The sequence below is a fragment of the Salmo trutta genome, chromosome 8 (assembly GCF_901001165.1).
Source record: "Salmo trutta chromosome 8, fSalTru1.1, whole genome shotgun sequence".
Lineage (NCBI taxonomy): Eukaryota > Metazoa > Chordata > Actinopteri > Salmoniformes > Salmonidae > Salmo > Salmo trutta.
The window spans coordinates 13,259,228-13,284,205 of NC_042964.1; the positions used below are offsets into that span (position 1 = coordinate 13,259,228).

Consider the following 24,978-nt stretch of genomic DNA (forward strand, 5'->3'; position numbering starts at 1 on the left):
TCTCTCCATCTCCTCCCTGTTTCGCTCCCTCTCTCTCTCCTCTTTCCCTCTTCGCTCCCTCTCTCTCTCCTCTTTCCCTCTTCGCTCCCTCTCTCTCTCCTCTTTCCCTCTTCGCTCCGTCTCTCTCTCCTCTTTCCCTCTTCGCTCCCTCTCTCTCTCCTCTTTCCCTCTTCGCTCCCTCTCTCTCTCCTCTTTCCCTCCTCGCTCCCTCTCTCTCTCCTCTTTCCCTCTTCGCTCCCTCTCTCTCTCCTCTTTCCCTCTTCGCTCCCTCTCTCTCTCCTCTTTCCCTCTTCGCTCACTCTCTCTCCTCTTTCCCTCTTCGCTCCCTCTCTCTCCTCTTTCCCTCTTCGCTCCCTCTCTCTCTCCTCTTTCCCTCTTCGCTCCCTCTCTCTCTCCTCTTTCCCTCTTCGCTCCCTCTCTCTCTCCTCTTTCCCTCTTCGCTCCCTCTCTCTCTCTCTCCTCTTTCCCTCTTCGCTCCCTCTCTCTCTCTCTCTCCTCTTTCCCTCTTCGCTCACTCTCTCTCCTCTTTCCCTCTTCGCTCCCTCTCTCTCCTCTTTCCCTCTTCGCTCCCTCTCTCTCTCCTCTTTCCCTCTTCGCTCCCTCTCTCTCTCCTCTTTCCCTCTTCGCTCACTCTCTCTCCTCTTTCCCTCTTCGCTCACTCTCTCTCCTCTTTCCCTCTTCGCTCCCTCTCTCTCTCCTCTTTCCCTCTTCGCTCCCTCTCTCTCTCCTCTTTCCCTCTTCGCTCCCTCTCTCTCCTCTTTCCCTCCTCGCTCCCTCTCTCTCTCCTCTTTCCCTCTTCGCTCCCTCTCTCTCTCTCCTCTTTCCCTCTTCGCTCCCTCTCTCTCTCTCCTCTTTCCCTCTTCGCTCACTCTCTCTCCTCTTTCCCTCTTCGCTCCCTCTCTCCTCTTCCTCTTTCCCTCTTCGCTCCCTCTCTCTCTCCTCTTTCCCTCTTCGCTCCCTCTCTCTCTCCTCTTTCCCTCTTCGCTCCCTCTCTCTCTCCTCTTTCCCTCTTCGCTCCCTCTCTCTCTCCTCTTTCCCTCTTCGCTCCCTCTCTCTCTCTCCTCTTTCCCTCTTCGCTCCCTCTCTCTCTCTCCTCTTTCCCTCTTCGCTCCCTCTCTCTCTCCTCTTTCCCTCTTCGCTCCCTCTCTCTCTCTCCTCTTTCCCTCTTCGCTCCCTCTCTCTCTCCTCTTTCCCTCTTCGCTCCCTCTCTCTCTCCTCTTTCCCTCTTCGCTCCCTCTCTCTCTCCTCTTTCCCTCTTCGCTCCCTCTCTCTCTCCTCTTTCCCTCTTCGCTCCCTCTCTCTCTCCTCTTTCCCTCTTCGCTCCCTCTCTCTCTCCTCTTTCCCTCTTCGCTCCCTCTCTGTCTCCTCTTTCCCTCTTCGCTCCCTCTCTCTCTCCTCTTTCCCTCTTCGCTCCCTCTCTCTCTCCTCTTTCCCTCTTCGCTCCCTCTCTCTCTCCTCTTTCCCTCTTCGCTCCCTCTCTCTCTCCTCTTTCCCTCTTCGCTCCCTCTCTCTCTCCTCTTTCCCTCTTCGCTCACTCTCTCTCCTCTTTCCCTCTTCGCTCCCTCTCTCTCTCCTCTTTCCCTCTTCGCTCCCTCTCTCTCTCTCCTCTTTCCCTCTTCGCTCCCTCTCTCTCTCTCCTCTTTCCCTCTTCGCTCACTCTCTCTCTCCTCTTTCCCTCTTCGCTCCCTCTCTCTCTCCTCTTTCCCTCTTCGCTCCCTCTCTCTCTCCTCTTTCCCTCTTCGCTCCCTCTCTCTCTCCTCTTTCCCTCTTCGCTCACTCTCTCTCTCCTCTTTCCCTCTTCGCTCCCTCTCTCTCTCCTCTTTCCCTCTTCGCTCCCTCTCTCTCTCCTCTTTCCCTCTTCGCTCACTCTCTCTCTCCTCTTTCCCTCTTCGCTCCCTCTCTCTCTCCTCTTTCCCTCTTCGCTCCCTCTCTCTCTCCTCTTTCCCTCTTCGCTCACTCTCTCTCTCCTCTTTCCCTCTTCGCTCCCTCTCTCTCTCCTCTTTCCCTCTTCGCTCCCTCTCTCTCTCCTCTTTCCCTCTTCGCTCCCTCTCGCTCTTTTTTTCCTCTCAATTTCAATTTCATTTTAAGGGGTTTATTGGCATGGGAAACATATGAAAATAAATAAACAGAAATCGCTTGTATTTAGAATGGTGTCACTGGTTGCACTTTTCCTGTGGCAACAGGTCACAAATCTTGCTGCTGAGATGGCACACTGTGGTATTTCACCCAATAGATATGGGTGTTCAGAAAAATGTGTTTCTTTTCAAATTCTTTGTGGGTCTGCATTTTTATTTTTATGTACCCCTTTTTCGTGGTATCAACTCCCGTACGAACTCGGGAGAGGCGAAGGTCAATAGCCGTGCATCCTCCGAAACACAACCCAACCAAGCCGCACTGTTTCTTGACAGTGCCCAATTAACCCGGAAGCCAGCTGCACCAATGTGTCGGAGGAAACACCGTGCACCTGGTGACTGTGTCAGTGTGCACTGCGCCCGGCCCACCACAGGAGTCGCTAGTGAGCGATGGGACAAGGACATCCCTGCTGGCCAAACCCTCCCCTAATCTGGACGACGCTGGGCCAATTGTGCGCTGCCCCATGGGTCTCCCTGTGCGGCCGGCTGCGACAGAGCCTGGACTCGAACCCAGATTCTCTAGTGGCACAGCTAGCACTGCACCACTCGGGAGGCCCCTAGAGTCTGTGTAATCTGAGGGAAATATGTGTCTCTAATATGGTCATACATTTGGCAAGACCTCATTTTGTGGGCAGTGTGCACATAGCCTGTCTTCTCTTGAGAGCCAGGTCTGCCTTCGGGTGGGCCTTTCTCAATAGCAAGGCTATGCTCACTGAGTCTGTACATAGTCAAAGATTTCCTTAATTTTGTGTCAGTCACAGTGGTCAGGTATTCTGCCACTGTGTACTCTCTGTTTAGTACCAAATAGCATTCTAGTTTGCTCTGTTTTTTTGTAAATTCTTTCCAATGTGTCAAGAAATTATATTTTTGTTTTCTCATGATTTAGTTGAGTCTAATTGTGTTGCTGTCCTGGGGCTCTCTGGGGTCTGTTTGTGTTTGTGAACAGAGCCACAGGACCAGCTTGATTAGGGGGCTCTTCTCCAGGTTCATTTCTCTGTAGGTGATGGCTTTGTTATGCAAGGTTTAGGAATCGCCTAATTCTGCTCTGCATGCATTATTTGGTGTTTTATGTTGTACACAGAAGATATTTTTGCAGAATTCTGTATGCAGAGTATCAATTTGGTGTTTGTCCCATTTTGTAAATTCTTGGTTGGTGAGCAGACCCTAGACCTCACAACCATAAAGGGCAATGGGTTCTATAACTGATTCAAGTATTTTTAAACAGATCATAATTGGCATGTTGAATATTATGTTCCTTTTGATGGCATAGAAGGCCCTTCTTGCCTTGTCTCTCAGATTGTTCACAGCTTTGTGGAAGGTACCTGTGGCGCTGATGTTTAGGCCAAGGTATGTATAGTTTTTTGTGTGCTCTAGGGCAACGGTGTCTAGATGGAATTTGTATTTGTGGTCCTGGCAACTAAACCTTTTTTGGAACACAATTAGTTTTGTCTTACTGAGATTTACTGTCATGGCCCAGGTCTGACAGAATATGTGCGGAAGATCTATGTGCTGCTGTAGGCCCTCCTTGATTGGGGACCCTCTCCCTTCCTCTCTCTCTCTCTCTCTCTCCATCTCTTTCTCTCTCTCTCTCTCTCTCTCTCTCTTTCTCTTTCCTTTTTCTGTCTTTCACACACCTCATCTCTCCCTTTCCTTCTCTCTCCCTATGACCCTCCCTCCCCCTGTCTCTCCCTCCCCCCTTTCTCCCTCTCTCTCTCTCTCTCTCCCTGGGGTTTTAATTACTGTCTCCCTTCACTTCTCATTAGCAGGGCCAGGCCTGTCATCCTTAATGCTAATGCAGACACACACACACGCTGAACTAAACCACGAACACACACACACTAAATCAACCAAACACACACGCACCTTAGAAGCGAACACACACACATTCAGATTAACATCAACACACAAAGTAAGCCACACACACACACACAGCCACACATACACCGCTGAAAAAACGTATGCAGAAACACCTTCTCTGCCTGTGCCACCAGCACTAACGCAAACACACAGCTAGCAGCCCTTCTGGACAGCGATGCTAATTCACGTCTGTTCTCTGTAGACTTTTCTAAACACAGCCCCTTAGTGTCCTCTGTGACACTCTCTCATCAGAAGTCCCAGAGAGAAACACCACTGATGCAGTCGCTCACAACACCAGGAGAGGAAGGAAGTGGGGAGGAGAGTAAATAGTCATCCACAAGCACAACCACTTATATATCCATAAAACCCCTACCCACACACTAACTCACTCACTTTCCTACACTCACTCACATACTGACATCTGGGTCATCGCGTTAAGGTTATATTGGCTATTATAAACTGGGTGGTTCGAGCCCTGAATGCTGATTGGCTGACAGCCCATATACCACGGATATGACAAAAACATGTTTTATTTTTATGGATCTAATTACGTTGGTAACCAGATTATAATAGCAATAAGGCACCTCAGGGGTTTGTGGTATATGTCCAATATACCACGGCTAAGGGCTGTGTCCAGGTACTCTACGTTGCGTCGTGCGATAGAACAGGCCTAAGCCGTGGTATATTGACAAAATACCACACCCCCCGGGCCTTATTGTTTGAAAACAACATGTTTTTAATGATTTATGGCTTTTTTGGGTGCGAAAGTTACATTCCACCTCAGTTGTTGTCATTGTCTTCCCCTCCTCGTCCTGCTTTGTGGGTGGGGAGATGGGCCACATCACAATGGGCTGGACAGGGAGAGAGAGCAGGGGCCTGGTGGTCGAGACATCTGAGTTAGCGAGCGGCTAATTCAGCTAATACAGATTAGCTCCCGTGGGAACAGCCGTATTGATTGAACAACAAAGGCTGGGAGAAAAACGCTCCAACATTCAATTATCTACACCGATAGACATAATGCCATCCCCCCTCTCTCTTTCTCTCCCGCCCCCCCCCTCTCTCTCTCTCTCCCGCCCCACCACTTTCTCTCTCTACGTTTGCGAATTTATGCAATTCTTTGGTGTGTGATTGTTTTTGTTCATGTGAGCTCGGCTTGTGTGTGTGTGTGTGTGTGTGTGTGTGTGTGTGCTGTGGTCACCCGTGATGTTATTCAATGACACTGAACCATGAGCAAGGAAATTCTGAAAGTAAGGACGTTGAAAGCATGTGATGTACACTATATATATACATAAGTATGTGGACACCCCTACAAATTAGTGGATTCGGCTATTTCAGCCACACCCATTGCTGACAGGTGTATAAAATCGAGCACACAGCCATGCAATCTCCATAGAAAAACATTGGCAGTAGAATGGCCTTACTGAAGAGCTCAGTGACTTTCAATTTGGCACCACCTTTCCAACAAGTCAGTTCGTCAAATTTCTGCCGTGCTAGAGCTGCCCCGGTCAATTGTAAGTGCTGTTATTGGGAAGTGGAAACGTCTAGGAGCAACAACGGCTCAGCTGCGAAGTGTTAGGCCACACAAGCTCACAGAATGGGACCGCCGGGTGCTGAAGCGTGTAGCACATAAAAATCGTCTGTCCTTGGTTGCAACACTCACTACCGAGTTGCAAACTGCCTCTGGAAGCAACGTCAGCACAAGAATTGTTCATCTGGAGCTTCATGAAATGGGTTATCATGGCCGAGCAGCCGCACACAAGCCTAAGATCACCATGCGCAATGCCAATGCCAAGCTCTTAACACTACAGCATACAATGACATTCTAGACAATTCTGTGTAACTTTGTGGAAAAAGTTTGGGGAAGGCCCTTTCCTGTTTCAGCATGACAAATGGTTTGTCGAGATCGTGTGGAAGAACTTGACTGGTCTGTACAGAGCCCTGACCTCAACCCCATCGAACATGTTTGGGATGAATTGGAACGTCGACTGCGGGCCAGGTCTAATCGCCCAACATCAGTCCACGACCTCACTAATGCTCTTGTGGGTGAATGGAAGCAAGTCCCTGCAGAAATGTTCCAACATCTAGTGGAAAACCTTCCCAGAAGAGTGGAGGCTGTTATAGCAGCAAAGGGAGGACCAGCTCCATATTAATGCACATGATTTTGGAATGAGATGTTCGACGAGCAGGAATCCAAATACTTTGGTCATGTGGTGTATGTTGTTGTAGCCACCAGTGTAGGGTGACGTTGCCCCTAGACTCTGATCTTGGGACCGTTTTCTTTTTTTCTCCCACTAATGGTTAGTATTGGGTAATACAGTGCCTTTGGAAAGTTTTCAGACCCCTCGACTTAAGTTTCAGCTTAATTCTAAAATTGATTAAGCTGTTTTTTCCCCATCATCAATCTACAGCAAAATCAGGTTTTTAGACATTTTTGCTCATTTAAATAAAATAAGAACTGAAACATCACCTTTACATAAGTATTCAGACCCTTTACTCAGTACTTTGTTGAAGCATTTGGGCAGTTTCTCCCGTTCTTCTCTGCAGATCCTCTCAAGCTCTGTCAGGTTGGATGGGGAGCGTCGCTGCAAAACTTTTTCCAGGTCTCTCCAGAGATGTTCGATCGGGTTCAAGTCCAGACTCTGGCTGGTCCACTCAAGGACATTCAGAGACTTGTCCTAAAGCCACTCTTGCGTTGTCTTGGCTGTGTTCTTAGGGTCATTATCCTGTTGGTAGGTGAACCTTCGCCCCAGTCTGAAGTCCTGAGCACTCTGGAGCAGGTTTTCATCAAGGCTCTCTCTGTACTTTGCTCCATTCATCTTTCCCTCCATCCTGACTAGTCTCCCAGTCTCTGCCGCTGAAAAACATCCTCACAGCTTGATACTGCCACAACTCTGCTTCACCGTAGGGATGGTGCCAGGTTTCCTCTAGACGTGATGCTTGGCATTCAGGCCAAAGAGTTCAATCTTGGTTTCATCTGACCAGAGAATCTTGTTTCTCATGGTCTGAGAGTCTTTAGGTGCTTTCTAAAAAACTCCAAGCGGGCTGTCATGTGCCTTTTACTAATGAGTGGCTTCCGTCTGGCCACTCTACTATAAAGGCCTGATTGGTGGAGTGCTGCAGAGATGGTTGTCCTTCTGGAAGGATCTCCCATCTCCACAGAGGAACTCTCAAGCTTTGTCAGAGTGACCATCAGGTTCTTGGTCACCTCCCTGTCCAAGGCCCTTCTACCCCGATTGATCAGTTTGGCCGGGCGGCCAGCTCTAGGAATAGTCTTGGTGGTTCCAAACTTCTTCCATTTAAGAATGATGAAGGGCACTGTGTTCTTGGGAACTTCAATGCTGCAGACATTTTTTGGTACCCTTCGCCACATCTGTGCCTCGAAACAATCCTGTCTCGGAGCTCTACGGACAATTCCTTCAACCTCATGGCTTGGTTTTTGCTGTGACATGCACTGTCAACTCTGGGACCTTTTATAGACAGGTGTGTGCCTTTCCAAATCATGTCCAATCAATTAAATTTACCACAGGAGGACTCCAATTAATTTGTAGAAACATCTCAAAGATGATCAATGGAAACCGGATGCACCAGAGCTAAATTTCGAGTCTCATAGCAATGGTTCTTTATTCTTATGTAAATAAGATTTCAGTTTTTTATTTCTGATAAATTTGAAGAAAAAAAATGTAAAAACTGTTTTTGCTTTGTCATTATGGGGTATTGTGTGTAGATTGTTGATGATATTTTTTAAATGTAATCCATTTTTGAATAAGGATGTAAAGTAACAAAATGTGGAAAAAGTCAAGGGGTCTGAATACTTTCCGAAGGCACTGTATGACCAATGCGTCCAGGTTATTAGCATATTAGTGTTAGCCATCACACCTCTGGCTCTTTACATTTTCATAGCCCAACATCTGATTGCCACTCGTCAGGTCTTTCTGCGTGCGGCTCGGCTCGTCGTCTTTGGGAGAAGTGGAGTGGCGAGGGCTTCTCATTTCCCACGGCCAATGACACGTGAAGGTGACGCAGATAACAGATGCGTCGGCGGGGGGCGCGTGCACAGACACACATTCCCACAAACAGTCTATCTTGTTTCTTTTGCTCTCTCTCTCTCTCTCTCTCTCTCTCTCTCTCTCTCTCTCTCTCTCATACACACACACACCAGGGTCATCATCATTAGGCGAGAGCGGTGGTGCGCTAAACGGCTGATGATGGGAGGGAATTTTTGGCTAATGGCAGGAGCGTGCGACCAGGGCGTGATATCCCTGGAGTGTCTAGAGGGATGGAGGGATGGAGAGAGAGAGTGTGGTAAATTGGGAGGGAGTAGGGTGGGGTTGGGGAGTAAGCAAAACCTAAAAAAAAACATACATTTTAGACTTTTATCACTCTTATCCAGAGTGACTTACAGTAAGTACATTCAACTAAAGTAGTCGAGACACCCACATATCAGGATTATTGCAGGTAAAACCTACTACTTTCTTCAATATCCATTCACTCAGTCTAAAGGCCTAAGCCAAGATCACTGGTTAGAGGGTGAGCTATGTATGAAAAGATCCAATCCTCCAAATTCCTTCTCTATCAGGGTAACATATAGCCCCAAAAGTAATTTGAGGGTTTGGGCAGGAGAGGGAATTTATCGAAATGAAAGGCTACTCGATGAAGAGGGGAGGCCATTTTCTGGCGAAGCAGTATTGACTCCTGCACTCGTTCTAGCAAAAGGCATTAAATAGCCTCACCTGGAACTGTGTGTGTGTCTGTGTCTGTGTCTGTGTCTGTGTGTCTGTGTGTGTGTGTGTGTGTGTGTGTGTGTGTGTGTGTGTGTGTGTGTGTGTGTGTGTGTGTGTGTGTGTGTGTGTGTGTGTGTGTGTGTGTGCGCTATAGTAGATGGAGAGCATATGGGAGGGGAGGAGAGAAGGGTTAATGAGGAGAAGGGGATACCAGTGTGGAAGAGAGAGAAAGAGAAAGAAAGGGGGTGGGGACTCGTGAGGGTGTGGTGAGCGAGATGGATAACTTTGTCGGTTGGGGGGAGAATGGGAGGACAAACTTTGCTGCCGTTTTATCTCTGGTATCTTATCTTATGGGCTTGGATGTCATAAAAGTGTAATGATGATTATATCAGTGAGGGGCAATATTTATTTTATTGTGCTCTTTACACAGGAGTGTGCGCAGTCCTTTGTCATAAATAATTAAACCCTCCCATCTTAGAAGTGAAATGAAATATTTACACAGGGACGCCATGTAAACTCTCCCCCTGAATGAATCATTATCACACCCACTTAATGTTAGAAAAATTCAAAGGCATTCAGGAAAAGAACCAAACAATAATGGCCGCCTTTTTTGCAGTGTGTTTGTACAGTATGCGGTCTCATTTTTGTGGTCAGACTACACTCTTTCACAATTACAAAGTGGATAGGCTCACCGTGTATCTTGTATCGTCAGCATAGCCATGCAAATGGATACCAATCACCCACCTGGATGATGCCATGGCAGCCATTTTAGTGATGTAATACACTACTTTAGTGCTGTGATTTTATGTAATTATCTATAACACTATAATACTTGATATAGAGAATTGAAGAATGTCTCGAAACTCCACACCATAACATAATAAATACAGTAGACCATTGTGATACTGTATAATGGAAGATTTTTTTTATTTATTTGACTTCTAGCCTCTCCCCAAATCACTTCCAAAATACGGGGAGTGTTTTTGGTTGGCCAATTACTAGACTTTTACAGTTCAGGTTAATTGGGACCAGAAACTTGGTCTGAGCCTCATTCAATAATGATTCTCTCAGATTCTCTCAGACTCAAAACTGCTGGATTGTTTTGAGAATACAGATTGGAATACAGTATGTTCAAAGATTCATCCACCCAGGACTCATCCATCAACATTGAGGAATATACCTCCTCAGTCACAGGCTTCATTACGACATGTGTTGATGATGTTGTACCCACAATAACAATCCGGACATATCCCAACCAAAAACCCTGGATGAACGGAGATAGCCATACCATGCTGAGAGCCCATACTGCAGCATTCAACGTCAGCAGAACAAACACAGATGACTCGGTGGCGCGAGGCGTACAAGTCAAGCAGGTACGAGCTCCACAAACCCATTAGGGATGCAAAAAGACAATACAGACTCAAACGTTAATTGATGGGTCTACCGATTATTACAGACGACAAAGGCAAATCCATCTGTGTGGTGGACACCGAAGCCTCCCTCCCAGACGAGCCTAACACATTCTATGCTCGTTTTGAGGCAGACAATACTGAGACATTCAGGAAGACTCTTGCTGTTCCGGACGACCAGGTGCTTTCATCCTCAGAGGCTGACGTGAGGAAAATTCTCAAATGAGTGAATACTCACAAAGCCGCAGCCCAGATGGCATCCCTGGCCGCGTCAGTGTGTGCCGACCAGCTGGCGGGTGTCTTCTCGGACATCTTCAACCTGTCTTTGTCCCAAGCTGTAGTCCCCACATGCTTTAAGGAGACCACCATCATCCCAGTGCCCAAGAAAAACAAGGTGACATGCCCAAATGACTATCGCCCCATCGTGCTCACCTCAGTCATCATGAAGTGCTTTGAGAAGTTGGTCATGGCCCACATCAAGGCCAGCATGCCAGGAACATTAGACCCACTCCAATTTGCCTACCGCTCTAACAGATCCACAGAAGATGCCATTGTCATCGTTCAGCATTTAACATTATTGTTCTGTCCCAGCTCGTCACCAAGCTCAGAGCCCTGGGTCTGGACACCACCCTCTGCAGCTGGATTCTGGACTTCCTGACAGGCAGACCACAGGCTGTGAGGATTGGCAACAACACCTCCTCCACACTGGCTCTTAACACAGGAGCCCCCCAGGGGTGTCCTCAGTCCTCTGCTGTACTCCATGTTCACCCACGACTGTGTGGCTTTGCAGGACACCAACTCCATCATCAAGTTTGCTGACGACACCACGGTTGTAGGCCTGATAACCAGCAACGACAGGTCAGCCTATATGGAGGAGAAAAGTGAACTGGCATTGTGGTGTCATGACAGCAACCTCTTCCTCTTCCTCAACGTCAGCGAAACAAAGAAGTTGATTTTTGACTTCAGGAAGCAGAGGAGGGAACATGTCCCGATCCACATTAATAGGGCTGCGGTAGAGAGAGTCACATCGGGAGCGTACTGACCGGTTGTATCATGGCCCGGTATGGGAATTGCTTGGTCCACGACTGCAAGGCCCTCCAGCGAGTGGCGAAGATGACCCAGTACATCACTGGGACTGTGCCCGCACCCATCCAGGCCATCTACTCGAATCGGTGCCTGAGGAAGGCACGCAGCATCATCAAGGACCCCACACACCCCAGCCACGAGCTGTTCTTTCCCTTACCGTCGGAGAATGAGGTCTGATACCAACAGGCTCAGAGACAGATTCTATCTACAAGCCACCAGACTGCTGAACACTGGAACTGGACTGACCACCTGCTCTGATTCTCCACACCTTAGCACACATGCACTCACTCATGCACACACATATACATTCATGCTGCACACACATATACATTCATGCTACACACACATTCATGCTACACACACATATACATTCATGCTACACACACAACTGCTGCTACCAGACTCTTAGTATACTGCCCAGTTTATGCACTGTTTTTACACACGTAAATATTGGAATATAAATTCTCTTCCTGCATTATACTTATGCAAAAAAAAATATATTGACTGAGCCATTTACTTTATAGTCATATTCTTATCTTTTATTATTTCTTATTGTTGTGTCATTGTCGAGAAGGAACCTGCAAGTAAGCATTTTGTTGGATGGTGTATACCATGCGTATGTATCCAGTATATATGACTTATAAAACTTGAAACTGGAACTCTCCTTCCCAATACCTGCTGGCCTTCAGCAGAATATTACTTATTAAGCGGCCATTATGCGCAAGGTCAACCGTGGAGAATCTTCGGGAGAGCACACTTTATGAGCTTGGATTTTCATTCTCCAGTGTTCTTTACTCCAATCTGCATACAGAGCTGTAGCCATCATGCTGGGAAAGCTCTTTCCAAAAATACAAAACTACAGATATAAAGTCTGTCAAGTAAGATGAGGCATTTTGTAGCAGTGCTATTTTCTTTGAACCCTGTAAACCTCTTCATTTGTAGTCATTCAGAAGGCATTTGGGTAGTTGATTTTGCAGGTTTTATTTTTACAATTGATAACAATTTAGTCACCTTTAGTCTGTTTGACTGAACATTGTTCATTGTCCACCATGGTAAGACCACATGGAACTGTCCACTTCCTTAAACCATCCAATAGTAATAAGATATTCAAATGAATAACCCTATTTTGATAATGCAAAGAAATCTAAGTAACTGTGAGACTATATTACTCCTTGTAGCAGCATTTATTTCAGTTGCACAACATCGGAGCACATTAATGATTTACAGTACCAGTCAAAAGTTTGGACACACCTACTCATTCCAGGGTTTTTACTATTTTCTACATTGCAGAATAACTATGAAATTAAACATATGGAATCATGTAGTAACCAAAAAAGTGTTAAACAAATCCAAATATATTTCATATTTCAGATTCTTCAAAGTAGCCACCCTTTGCCTTGATGACAGCTATGCACACTCTTTGCATTCTCTCAACCAGATTCATGAGGTAGTCATCTGGAATGCATTTCAATTAACAGGTGTGCCTTGTTAAGTTGTGGAATTTATTTCCTTAATGCATTTGAGCCAATCAGTTGTATTGTGACAAGGTAGGGGTGGTATACAGAAGATAGCCCTATTTGGTAAAAGACCAAGTCCATATTATGGCAAGAACAGCTCAAATAAGCAAAGAAAAACGACAGTACATCAGCACTTTAAGACATGAACGTCAGTCAATCTGGAAAATGTCAAGAACATTGAATGTGTATTGAAGTGAATCAGGCCTTCATGGTCGAATTACTGCAAAGAAACCACTACTAAAGGACACCAATAATAAGAAGAGACTTGCTTGGGCCAAATTTCTGATTTTTGGTTCCAACCGCTGTGTCTTTGTGAGACGCAGAGTAGGTGAGCGGATGATATCTGCATGTGTGGTTCCCACCGTGAAGCATGGAGGAGGTGTGATGGTGTGGGGGTGCTTTGCTGGTGACACTGTCTGTGATTTATTTAGAATTCAAGGCACACTTAACCAGCATGGCTACCACAGCATTCTGCAGTGATACACCATCCCATGTGGTTTGCGCTTAGTGGGACTAACATTTGTTTTTCAACAGGACAATGACCCAACACACCTCCAGGCTGTGTAAGGGCTATTTGACCAAGAAGGAGAGTGATGGAGTGCTGCATCAGATGACCTGGCCTCCACAGTCACCCAACCCAATTGAGATGGTTTGGGATGAGTTGGATTTTTTTGGTTACTATTTTATGTTTTATTTCATAGTTTTGATGTCTTCACTATTATTCTACAATGTAGAAAATAGTATAAATAAATAAAAACCCTGGAATGTGTAGATGTGTCCAAACTTTTTACTGGTACTGTATGTGTGTTGATGATGCTTTGCATTGCATCGCATCATCAAGGAGTGCCAAGTTTGCCAACTGCTTACATGGAATCCTTACATCAGAGAGAGCAGGGCTGGTGTTGCTGGTTTCCTCAGAGATCCCATGGAAAATCTCCCAACTCAACGTGTTGCCTATAAGCACAGGGCATGCAGTAGACTAGATCATAGCTCTTACTGTCCTAGTGTCTCATCAGATCAAATCACATTTTATTTGTCACATGCACCCACGAATACAACAGGTCTAGACCTTACCATGAAATGTTTACTTACAAGTCCTTAACCAACAATGCAGTTCAAGAAATAGAGTAAAGAAAATATTTACTAAATAAACTAAAGTAAAAAATGTAATAACTATAACGAGGCTATATACAGGAGGTACCGGTACGGAGTCAATGTGCAGGGGTACAGGTTAGTTGAGGTAATTTGTACATGTAGGTAGAGGTAAAGTGACTATGCATAGATAATAAGCCTATTCCCCCTCAGGAAATTAAAAAGATTTGGCATGGGTCTTGAGGTCCTCAAAAGGTTCTAAAGCTGCAACATCGAGAGCATCCTGACCGGTTGCATCACTGCCTGGTACGGCAATTGCTCGGCCTCTGACCGCAAGGCACTACTTTGGGTAGTGCGTACGGCCCAATACATCACTGGGGCAAAGCTGCCTGCCATCCAGGACCTCTACACCAGGCGGTGTCAGAGGAAGGCCCTAAAAATTGTCAAAGACCCCAGCCACCCCAGTCATAGACTGTTCTCTCTACTACCGCATGGCAAGCGGTACCGGAGTGCCAAGTCTAGGACAAAAAGGCTTCTCAACAGTTTTTACCCCCAAGCCATAAGACTTCTGAACAGGTAACCAATGGTTACCCGGACAATTTGCATTGTGTGCCCCCCCAACCCCTCATTTTACGCTGCTGCTACTCTGTTCATCATATATGCATAGTCACTTTAACCATATCTACATGTACATACTACCTCAATCAGCCTGACTAACCGGTGTCTGTATATAGCCTTGCTACTCTTATTTTCAAATGTCTTTTTACTGTTTTATTTCTTTACTTACCTACACACACACACACACATACCTTTTTATTCGCGCTATTGGTTAGAGCCTGTAAGTAAGCATTTCACTGTATTCGGCGCACGTGACAAATAAACTTTGATTTGATTTGTAACAGAGAGTAGCAGCAGTGTAAAAACAAAGGTACATGAATCCAGTAGACTAGATCATAACTCTTACTGTCCTAGTGTCACATCCGTTCCAGTAGACTAGATCATAACTCTTACTGTCCTAGTGTCACATCCGTTCCAGTAGACTAGATCATAACTCTTACTGTCCTAGTGTCTCATCCGTTCCAGTAGACTAGATCATAACTCTTACTGTCCTAGTGTCACATCCGTTCCAGTAGACTAGATCATAACTCTTACTGTCCTAGTGTCTCATCCGTTCCAGTAGACTAGATCATAACTCTTACTGTCCTAGTGTCTCATCCGTTCCAGTAGACTAGATCATAACTCTTACTGTCCTAGTGTCTCATCCGTTCCAGTAGACTAGATCATAACTCTTACTGTCCTAGTGTCACATCCGTTCCAGTAGACTAGATCATAACTCTTACTGTCCTAGTGTCACATCCGTTCCAGTAGACTAGATCATAACTTTTACTGTCCTAGTGTCACATCCGTTCCAGTAGACTAGATCATAACTCTTACTGTCCTAGTGTCACATCCGTTCCAGTAGACTAGATCATAACTCTTACTGTCCTAGTGTCACATCCGTTCCAGTAGACTAGATCATAACTCTTACTGTCCTAGTGTCACATCCGTTCCAGTAGACTAGATCATAACTCTTACTGTCCTAGTGTCACATCCGTTCCAGTAGACTAGATCATAACTCTTACTGTCCTAGTGTCACATCCGTTCCAGTAGACTAGATCATAACTCTTACTGTCCTAGTGTCACATCCGTTCCAGTAGACTAGATCATAACTCTTACTGTCCTAGTGTCACATCCGTTCCAGTAGACTAGATCATAACTCTTACTGTCCTAGTGTCTCATCCGTTCCAGTAGACTAGATCATAACTCTTACTGTCCTAGTGTCACATCCGTTCCAGTAGACTAGATCATAACTCTTACTGTCCTAGTGTCACATCCGTTCCAGTAGACTAGATCATAACTCTTACTGTCCTAGTGTCACATCCGTTCCAGTAGACTAGATCATAACTCTTACTGTCCTAGTGTCACATCCGTTCCAGTAGACTAGATCATAACTCTTACTGTCCTAGTGTCACATCCGTTCCAGTAGACTAGATCATAACTCTTACTGTCCTAGTGTCACATCCGTTCCAGTAGACTAGATCATAACTCTTACTGTCCTAGTGTCACATCCGTTCCAGTAGACTAGATCATAACTCTTCCTGTCCTAGTGTCACATCCGTTCCAGTAGACTAGATCATAACTCTTACTGTCCTAGTGTCACATCCGTTCCAGTAGACTAGATCATAACTCTTACTGTCCTAGTGTCACATCCGTTCCAGTAGACTAGATCATAACTCTTACTGTCCTAGTGTCACATTCGTTCCAGTAGACTAGATCATAACTCTTACTGTCCTAGTGTCACATCCGTTCCAGTAGACTAGACCATAACTCTTACTGTCCTAGTGTCACATCCGTTCCAGTAGACTAGACCATAACTCTTACTGCCCTAGTGTCACATCCGTTCCAGTAGACTAGATCATAACTCTTACTGTCCTTGTGTCACATCCGTTCCAGTAGACTAGATCATAACTCTTACTGTCCTAGTGTCACATCCGTTCCAGTAGACTAGATCATAACTCTTACTGTCCTAGTGTCTCATCCGTTCCAGTAGACTAGATCATAACTCTTACTGTCCTAGTGTCTCATCCGTTCCAGTAGACTAGATCATAACTATTACTGTCCTAGTGTCTCATCCGTTCCAGTAGACTAGATCATAACTCTTACTGTCCTAGTGTCACATTCGTTCCAGTAGACTAGATCATAACTCTTACTGTCCTAGTGTCACATCCGTTCCAGTAGACTAGACCATAACTCTTACTGTCCTAGTGTCACATCCGTTCCAGTAGACTAGACCATAACTCTTACTGCCCTAGTGTCACATCCGTTCCAGTAGACTAGATCATAACTCTTACTGTCCTAGTGTCACATCCGTTCCAGTAGACTAGATCATAACTCTTACTGTCCTAGTGTCACATCCGTTCCAGTAGACTAGATCATAACTCTTACTGTCCTAGTGTCACATCCGTTCCAGTAGACTAGATCATAACTCTTACTGTCCTAGTGTCACATCCGTTCCAGTAGACTAGATCATAACTCTTACTGTCCTAGTGTCACATCCGTTCCAGTAGACTAGATCATAACTCTTACTGTCCTTGTGTCACATCCGTTCCAGTAGACTAGATCATAACTCTTACTGTCCTTGTGTCACATCCGTTCCAGTAGACTAGATCATAACTCTTACTGTCCTAGTGTCACATCCGTTCCAGTAGACTAGATCATAACTCTTACTGTCCTAGTGTCACATCCGTTCCAGTAGACTAGATCATAACTCTTACTGTCCTAGTGTCACATCCGTTCCAGTAGACTAGATCATAACTCTTACTGTCCTAGTGTCACATCCGTTCCAGTAGACTAGATCATAACTCTTACTGTCCTAGTGTCACATCCGTTCCAGTAGACTAGATCATAACTCTTACTGTCCTAGTGTCACATCCGTTCCAGTAGACTAGATCATAACTCTTACTGTCCTAGTGTCACATCCGTTCCAGTAGACTAGATCATAACTCTTCCTGTCCTAGTGTCACATCCGTTCCAGTAGACTAGATCATAACTCTTACTGTCCTAGTGTCACATCCGTTCCAGTAGACTAGATCATAACTCTTACTGTCCTAGTGTCACATCCGTTCCAGTAGACTAGATCATAACTCTTACTGTCCTAGTGTCACATTCGTTCCAGTAGACTAGATCATAACTCTTACTGTCCTAGTGTCACATCCGTTCCAGTAGACTAGACCATAACTCTTACTGTCCTAGTGTCACATCCGTTCCAGTAGACTAGACCATAACTCTTACTGCCCTAGTGTCACATCCGTTCCAGTAGACTAGATCATAACTCTTACTGTCCTTGTGTCACATCCGTTCCAGTAGACTAGATCATAACTCTTACTGTCCTAGTGTCACATCCGTTCCAGTAGACTAGATCATAACTCTTACTGTCCTAGTGTCACATCCGTTCCAGTAGACTAGATCATAACTCTTACTGTCCTAGTGTCACATCCGTTCCAGTAGACTAGATCATAACTCTTACTGTCCTAGTGTCACATCCGTTCCAGTAGACTAGATCATAACTCTTACTGTCCTAGTGTCACATCCGTTCCAGTAGACTAGATCATAACTCTTACTGTCCTAGTGTCACATCCGTTCCAGTAGACTAGATCATAACTCTTACTGTCCTAGTGTCACATCCGTTCCAGTAGACTAGATCATAACTCTTATTGTCCTAGTGTCACATCCGTTCCAGTAGACTAGACCATAACTCTTACTGTCCTAGTGTCACATCCGTTCCAGTAGACTAGACCATAACTCTTACTGTCCTAGTGTCACATCCGTTCCAGTAGACTAGACCATAACTCTTACTGTCCTAGTGTCACATCCGTTCCAGTAGACTAGACCATAACTCTTACTGTCCTAGTGTCACATCCGTTCCAGTAGACTAGATCATAACTCTTACTGTCCTAGTGTCACATCCGTTCCTGTCAGAGGGGTTTGTTTGAGGAAATTGATTATCCCTTACAAAAACAAAACCTCCTCAAAACACAACCACAGACACTATCCTCTTTCAGTTAACATAAAATGGTGAGAGCCTGAACCCAGGCCATTGTTTCAGTCTGAGATCCCAGCTGTTTCCAGAGTAAAGCCTGGTCACCTTCAGAGAGGGAATCACCTAGGAAAACAGCCTCTGATCCTCAGACTCTCCCAGGAGAGAGGCAGAGAAAGAGAAGAGACAAGGAGATCAATCTCATCAAATGTCATGCGAACCCACTAGTGGAGCAGTCTGTGATTGCTGTTGATACAACCTGGTCATTGACCCATGGTGTGTGTGTGTGTGTGTGTGTGTGTGTGTGTGTATGTGTGTGTGTGTGTGTGTGTGTGTGTGTGTGTGTGTGTGTGTGTGTGTGTGTGTGTGTGTGAGATAGAGAGAGAGTACATGTTTGTGTGTGGAAGGGGGGGTTTGGTAGGCCACTGTGTGCCGAGTTGACCCTATCTGGCTTGGATACTTCAGGGAGAGCTTAGAGCAAATGGAGACACCAGTCTCTCTAGCTATGATGGTGGAAGGGAAGGATCCATGGTGTGTGTGTGTGCGCGTGGGTACCTCTGTGTGTGCGTGTGTGTGTGTGTGGACTGGATGACATACCCAGGAGCACCTCTGTAGCCAAGGCCAGGAGATAAGAGAGGAGGAGAGGTGGGCAGCACTATAGGCGCTGTGTGTGTGTGTGTGTGTGTGTGTGTGTGTGTGTGTGTGTGTGTGTGTGTGTGTGTGTGTGTGTGTTTAAAGGTGTAAAGACACAAATATACACCACCCCGTTCACGAAAATGGATCGCTCCTACAGACAGTGAGTCACGTGGCCGTGGTTTGCCATATAAATCTGGCAAACAGGCATTGAGGCATTCAGTTACTGTTTGATCGTACAAGCTAAAACGCGGGCTACAAACAGACAAACGACAGTGATGTGCAGAACCACATATCGGAACGCACAACTCGTCAATTCTCGTCACAGATGGGCTATTGCAGCAGGCGACCACACCAGGTTCCACTCCTATCAGCTAAAAACAAGAAAAAGGGGCTCCAGTGGGCACGCGATCTCCAACACTGGACATCTGAGGAGTGGAAAAACATTGCCTGGAACGTGACAGTGAGTTCAGTTTACTTGGGTGGCCTGGTCAGTCCCCAGACCTCTACCCAATAGACCATCTTTGGGATGAGATGGAACAGGCTGTTCGCAGCATGAATGTACTGCCGTCCAATCTGCAGCAACTGCGTGATCCCATCCCGTCTGCATGGACCAACATCCCTGTGGAACGTTTCCGACACCTTGTTGAATGCCCCAAAGAATTGTAGCTGTTCTGGAGGCAAAGGGGGGTCTGACACGGTACAAGATGGGTGTACCTAATAAACTGTCTAGTGAGTGCAGATCTAACACTGGCTCTCGAGCACACACGTACAGTACGCAGTGGCCTGTGGACATAATATTAGTTACTGTATACATGGTCGTTCACACAAATCCCCACACGGACATATTCATAATGTAAAAACTAAAAACTTCAAATACACGACCCCCCTCAATCTTGAACCCTCATATAATGCACGCTGTTATCTCACACACACACACACACACTGGCACCCTGGGCACCTGCTTTAGGAGGCTTCAGACCCCCCTCTCGGCAGTGGCTAATCCCTGCACAGGTTAATCCAACTCTGACCTGCCCCGGATCTAACCGCCTGATCCTATCTTCCTCTCCCTGGTTCTCTCGCTCTCTTTCTCTTTCTCTCTCTCTCCCCCTCTCTATTTTTGTTTCTCTCTCCCGCAGCCACTCTCTCTCTCTCTATATATATATATCTCTCTTTCTTCCTCTTCCTCTCTCTCTCTCGCTCTCTCATCCCCTCTGTCTCTCTCTCTCTCTCTCTTTCCATCTCCCTCTTTTAAAGTTCCTGCCACAACAGTGATGCCCTCCTTTAAACCCCGGCCCAGCAGAGCCCAGCCAGTGCCAAACTGATGGAGAGATAAAGACCCCATTTCCCCTGCCCTCAGATTCCCATTAGAGTTAATTTTGGGAACCATTAGTTTAGGGGGAGACTCCAGCCTCTCAGAACCCCTTAAGCCTGCTGTCTATTTACTAAGGTTGTTTAGTGAAGGAGAGGAGGTTGAGTAGAAGTGGAGAGAAGTAGGAGTGTGTGTGTGTGTGTGTGTGTGTGTGTGAGAGAGGTGACTCTTGAGTGTCACCGTTCTAATTCCCATAGGAGGTGGTGCGCCATGTAGCTCGTACCCTCAGGCAAGGTAGCTTCATTCGCCTGCTACACCCAGAAGCTGAGATGGATTATCCAGAATGCTGTACATTCTGTGCATACTATACCTGCGCTCGCCTGGACAAGGGCGTCAGCTAAGTGCCATGTTACTACTCCCTGGAGTGGGCTTAGGAGGGGACGTTTGATGGAGGTTTCACTGGAGGTTGGCAAGGCTATGTGCTTAAAGGCATATTGGCAGGTAAAAACGTTTAAGAGGGCACCTTTTGGGGGTGGAGGGAGGGGTTGGGGGTGGAAGAGATGTTGGCATGGATTAGCCCTAATGCACGTGCTCGTGCCACATGTGCCCCCTTAGTGTTTGGGCATTGTGCCAGCCCAAGGTGGCATGCCATTTACGATCATTCGAGCACTGATGCTACCGCGGGAAAACATTTTACAAATGGCAAGACAATGGTTGGCAGTTGGCACAGAGGTTGGCATAGTGGAAGGGCACTGTGGTCACCATAAGGCAAAGAAGCACTGTTTTAGGGCACCATTTTGGATGGGATTAGTTAGATTAATTGTAGAAGACCGTTGGTTTACTAGAAAATGTAACTACTGGGTTAGGCCTTCTTGTCAAGCAAAACTTTGTCAATCGATCTGCTCTCATAATAGTTATAAAGGTATTTACTTCTAAACATATTTTTGTGAGAAAGTGAAATGGATGATTTATCTTGGTTTAAAAGTAAAGTGAGTATCTGATACAACCACAATCTCCAGGATTCCTTAGTCCGAAGCTGTGCCATGTATTTGAAATTATAGTAATTTTCAGTAACATTTTTACTTTCGCAGTGTCTATATGCACCCATTGACTTCCAAGTTCCAGAGGCTGCATGTGTTAACCTGTCGTTGTCTGTCCTGAGGTAATTGTAGTGCTGTGTGAACCTTGCATCCCCTTGTCTTTTTAAACGGAACAGATGCCTGCATTCCCCTTGTCAGGGAGGACAGAGCCCAGGCAGCTGAGGTGGTCGTAAAAGCCCCCGTCGAGCCTTGAGACCAGCAGCACAAGAACCCTAGCCTCAATCGCCCCTAGCTGCATACTAACGAGCAAGCTGACACCAACGTTATCCAGTTAGCATGTGGGATGAAGTCCTTGTGAGGCCAGGGCTTAGTTTACTGTTTGGCAGTAGGGGTGCGTGGGTAAAATCACTGAGAAAGCCAAGCCAGTAAAAAAAACATATTACAACCTATGCTGTGATAATTGCGTTGTTTTCTTTGTAACACATTCGTTCATACGCCACCGTCATATACAATAAGGCAGAGACAACAAAAAGACAACAGTCACATAGTGGCGGAATAAACTGAACTACACAATACGTTTGTTTCATCACAAAACAGGAGAGCAACATCTGTCTGGGGAAATCCCCAAAGAAAATATTGCACGTAACACACAGTTATATGACATGCAGCACGGTCAAGCAAGTTAATGTTTTCAACGGTTTACTAACCAACTACTGATTTACAGCCACAGAGTTACCCACAAGTCAGCACAAAGACAACAGGAGCACTGCCCTGTTATTCCAGCACCAGTTCAACTTAAACATTTAAACATCATCCAATCAACAAGGCTATATATGCATATTTTAATACACTGAACACAAACTTAAAGATACCAAAAACAATTTAGTCCAATCAATGTTGCTAAATGTCATGTGGCTGTCCATGGTACTGATTTCTGTCTGTGTGTGTGCGTGAGCATTCGTGCGCACAACTAAAAAACATTTTGGGACTCACCCTACTTGTAGACTAGTTGAACGTCAATGCCATTCGCTCTCTTTTATGTCGGAAAATTGGTCTATGGCTCTGTCATGTACTGTAGTACGCTTTTATTTTTTGTTGTCATAGGCTACCTAGCTAAAATGCTTGCTAGCCTAACTTCCACACATAGGCAGAAATGAACCAGCAAAGTTAGCTAGCTAGTTAACGTGAGCCTAAAAGGGCTAGGCTACATATTCAACATGTCACACTCTTTTGGTCCAGACAGCATCAGATACATGGGCTACACACACTGACAGAGGGGCTCCGTTTCCCTCGCTCGGATGATTTCTCTGGTGAGATTCAGCCACTGCGTATTGACGGAAAATTATGAAAACAGAGAGAGACGAAAGATTAATTATTTTATAATGTAAAATGTTTTATTGGTCAAATATTTGGGGAAGCTTGGCTTCCCTTGCCATCTATGAATACATCCCGCTGCTGTTTGGGGACTGGGTACCCTGCAATATAGACGCAACATGCAATCATTTCAAAGATTTGACTGAGTTACAGTTTGTACAGTTCAAGTCGGAAGTTTACATACACCTTAGCCAAATACATTTAAGCTCAGTTTTTCACAATTCCTGACATTTAATCCTAGTAAAAATTCCCTGTCTTAAGTCAGTTAGGATCACCAATTTATTTTAAGAATGTGAAATGTCAGAATAATAGTAGAGAGAATGATTTATTTCAGCTTTTATTTCTTTCATCACATTCCCAGTGGGTCAGAAGTTTATATACACTCAATTAGTATTTGTGTCACGGCTGTCTGAAGGATCGGACCTAAATGCAGCGTGTTCGTAGTTCCACATATTATTTATTCCGTGAAACTAAATGCAATACATTAAATACTTGAAACACAAAAACAACAAACCGTGACGCAGAGAGGAAAATACACTACTCAAAAGATAATCACCCACAAACACAGGTGGGACAAACATCAACATATGTATGACCTCCAAATAGAGGTTACGAGGATTAGCTGCCTCCAATTGGAGATCAACCCAAACAACACCAACATCAAAACAAGAAACTGAACATAGAAATACAAAAACAGACAAACACCCTGTCACGCCCTGACCTACTCTACCATAGAAAATAACAACTTACTATGGTCAGGACGTGACAATTTGGTAGCATTGCCTTTAAATTGTTTAACCTGGGTCAAACGCTTCCACAAGCTTCCCATAATAAGTTGGGGGAATTTTGGCCCATTCCTCCTGACAGCTGGTGTAACTCAGTCAGGTTTGTAGGCCTCCTTGCTCGCACATGCTTTCTCAGTTCTGCCCACAAATTTTCAATAGGATTGGGGTCAGGGCTTTGTGATGGCCACTCCAATACCTTGACTTTGTTGTCCTTAATCCATTTTGCCACAACTTTGGAAGTATGCTTGGGGTCATTGTCCATTTGGAAGACCCATTTACGACCAAGCGTCCTGACTGATGTCTTGAGATGTTGCTTCAATATATCCACATAATTTTCCTGCCTCATAATGCCATCTATTTTGTGAAGTGCACCAGTCTTTCCTGCAGCAAAGCACCCCCACAACATGATGCTGCCACCCCCGTGCTTCACGGTTGGGATGGTGTTCTTCGGCTTGCAAGCCTCCCCCTTTTTCCTTCAAACATAATGATGGTCATTATGGCCAAACAGTTCTATTTTTGTTTCATCAGACAAGAGGACATTTCTCCAAAAAGTACGATCTTTGTCCCCATGTGCAGTTGCAAACCGTAGTCTGGCTTTTTTATGGAGGTTTTGGAGCCGTGGCTTTTTCCTTGCTGAGCGGCCTTTCAGGTTATGTCGATATAGGACTCATTTTACTGTGGATATAGATACTTTTGTACCTGTTTCCTTCAGCATCTTCACAAGGTCCTTTGCTGTTGTTCTGGGATTGAGTTGCACTTTTCGCACCAAAGTACGTTCATCTCTAGGAGACAGAACGCGTCTCCTTCCTGAGCGGTATGATGGCTGCGTGGTCCCATAATGTTTATACTTGCGTACTATCGTTTGTACAGATGAACATGGTACCTTCAGGCGTTTGGAAATTGCTCCCAAGGATGAACCAGACTTGTGGAGGTCTACAATTCTTTTTCTGAGGTTTTGGCTGATGTCTTTTGATTTTCCCATGATGTCAAGCAAAGAGGCACTGAGTTTGAAGGTAGGCCTTGAAATACATCCACAGGTACACCTCCAATTGACTCAAATGATGTCAATTAGCCTATCAGAAGCTTCTAAAGCCATGACATAATTTTCTGGAATTTTCCAAGCTGTTTAAAGGCACAGTCAACTTAGTGTACGTAAACTTCTGACCCACTTGAATTGGGATGCAGTGAATAATAAGTGAAATAATCTGTCTGTAAACAATTGTTGGAAAAATTTATTGTGTCATGCACAAAGTAGATGTCCTAACCAACTTGCTAAAACTATAGTTTGTTAACAAGATGTTTGTGGAGTGGTTGAAAAACAAGTTTTAATGACTCCAACCTAAGTGTATGTAAACATCCGACTTGAACTGTATAAGGAAATCAGTCAATTGAAATAAATTCATTAGGCACTAATCTATGGATTTCACATGACTGGGAATACAGA

General features: G+C 45.3%; 1 protein-coding gene across 1 annotated transcript; it reads right to left on the minus strand.

The window, feature by feature from the left end:
* Positions 1–984: 984 nt before the first annotated feature.
* On the minus strand, positions 985–1,871 carry LOC115197906 (vicilin-like seed storage protein At2g18540; the record flags this gene model as incomplete). The annotated part of the gene is made up of 2 exons (XM_029759594.1): positions 985–1,562; positions 1,658–1,871. Coding segments are annotated over 2 exons (792 nt in total), but the record flags the coding sequence as incomplete, so codon positions are not given.
* Between the last annotated feature and the right edge of the window lie 23,107 nt (positions 1,872–24,978).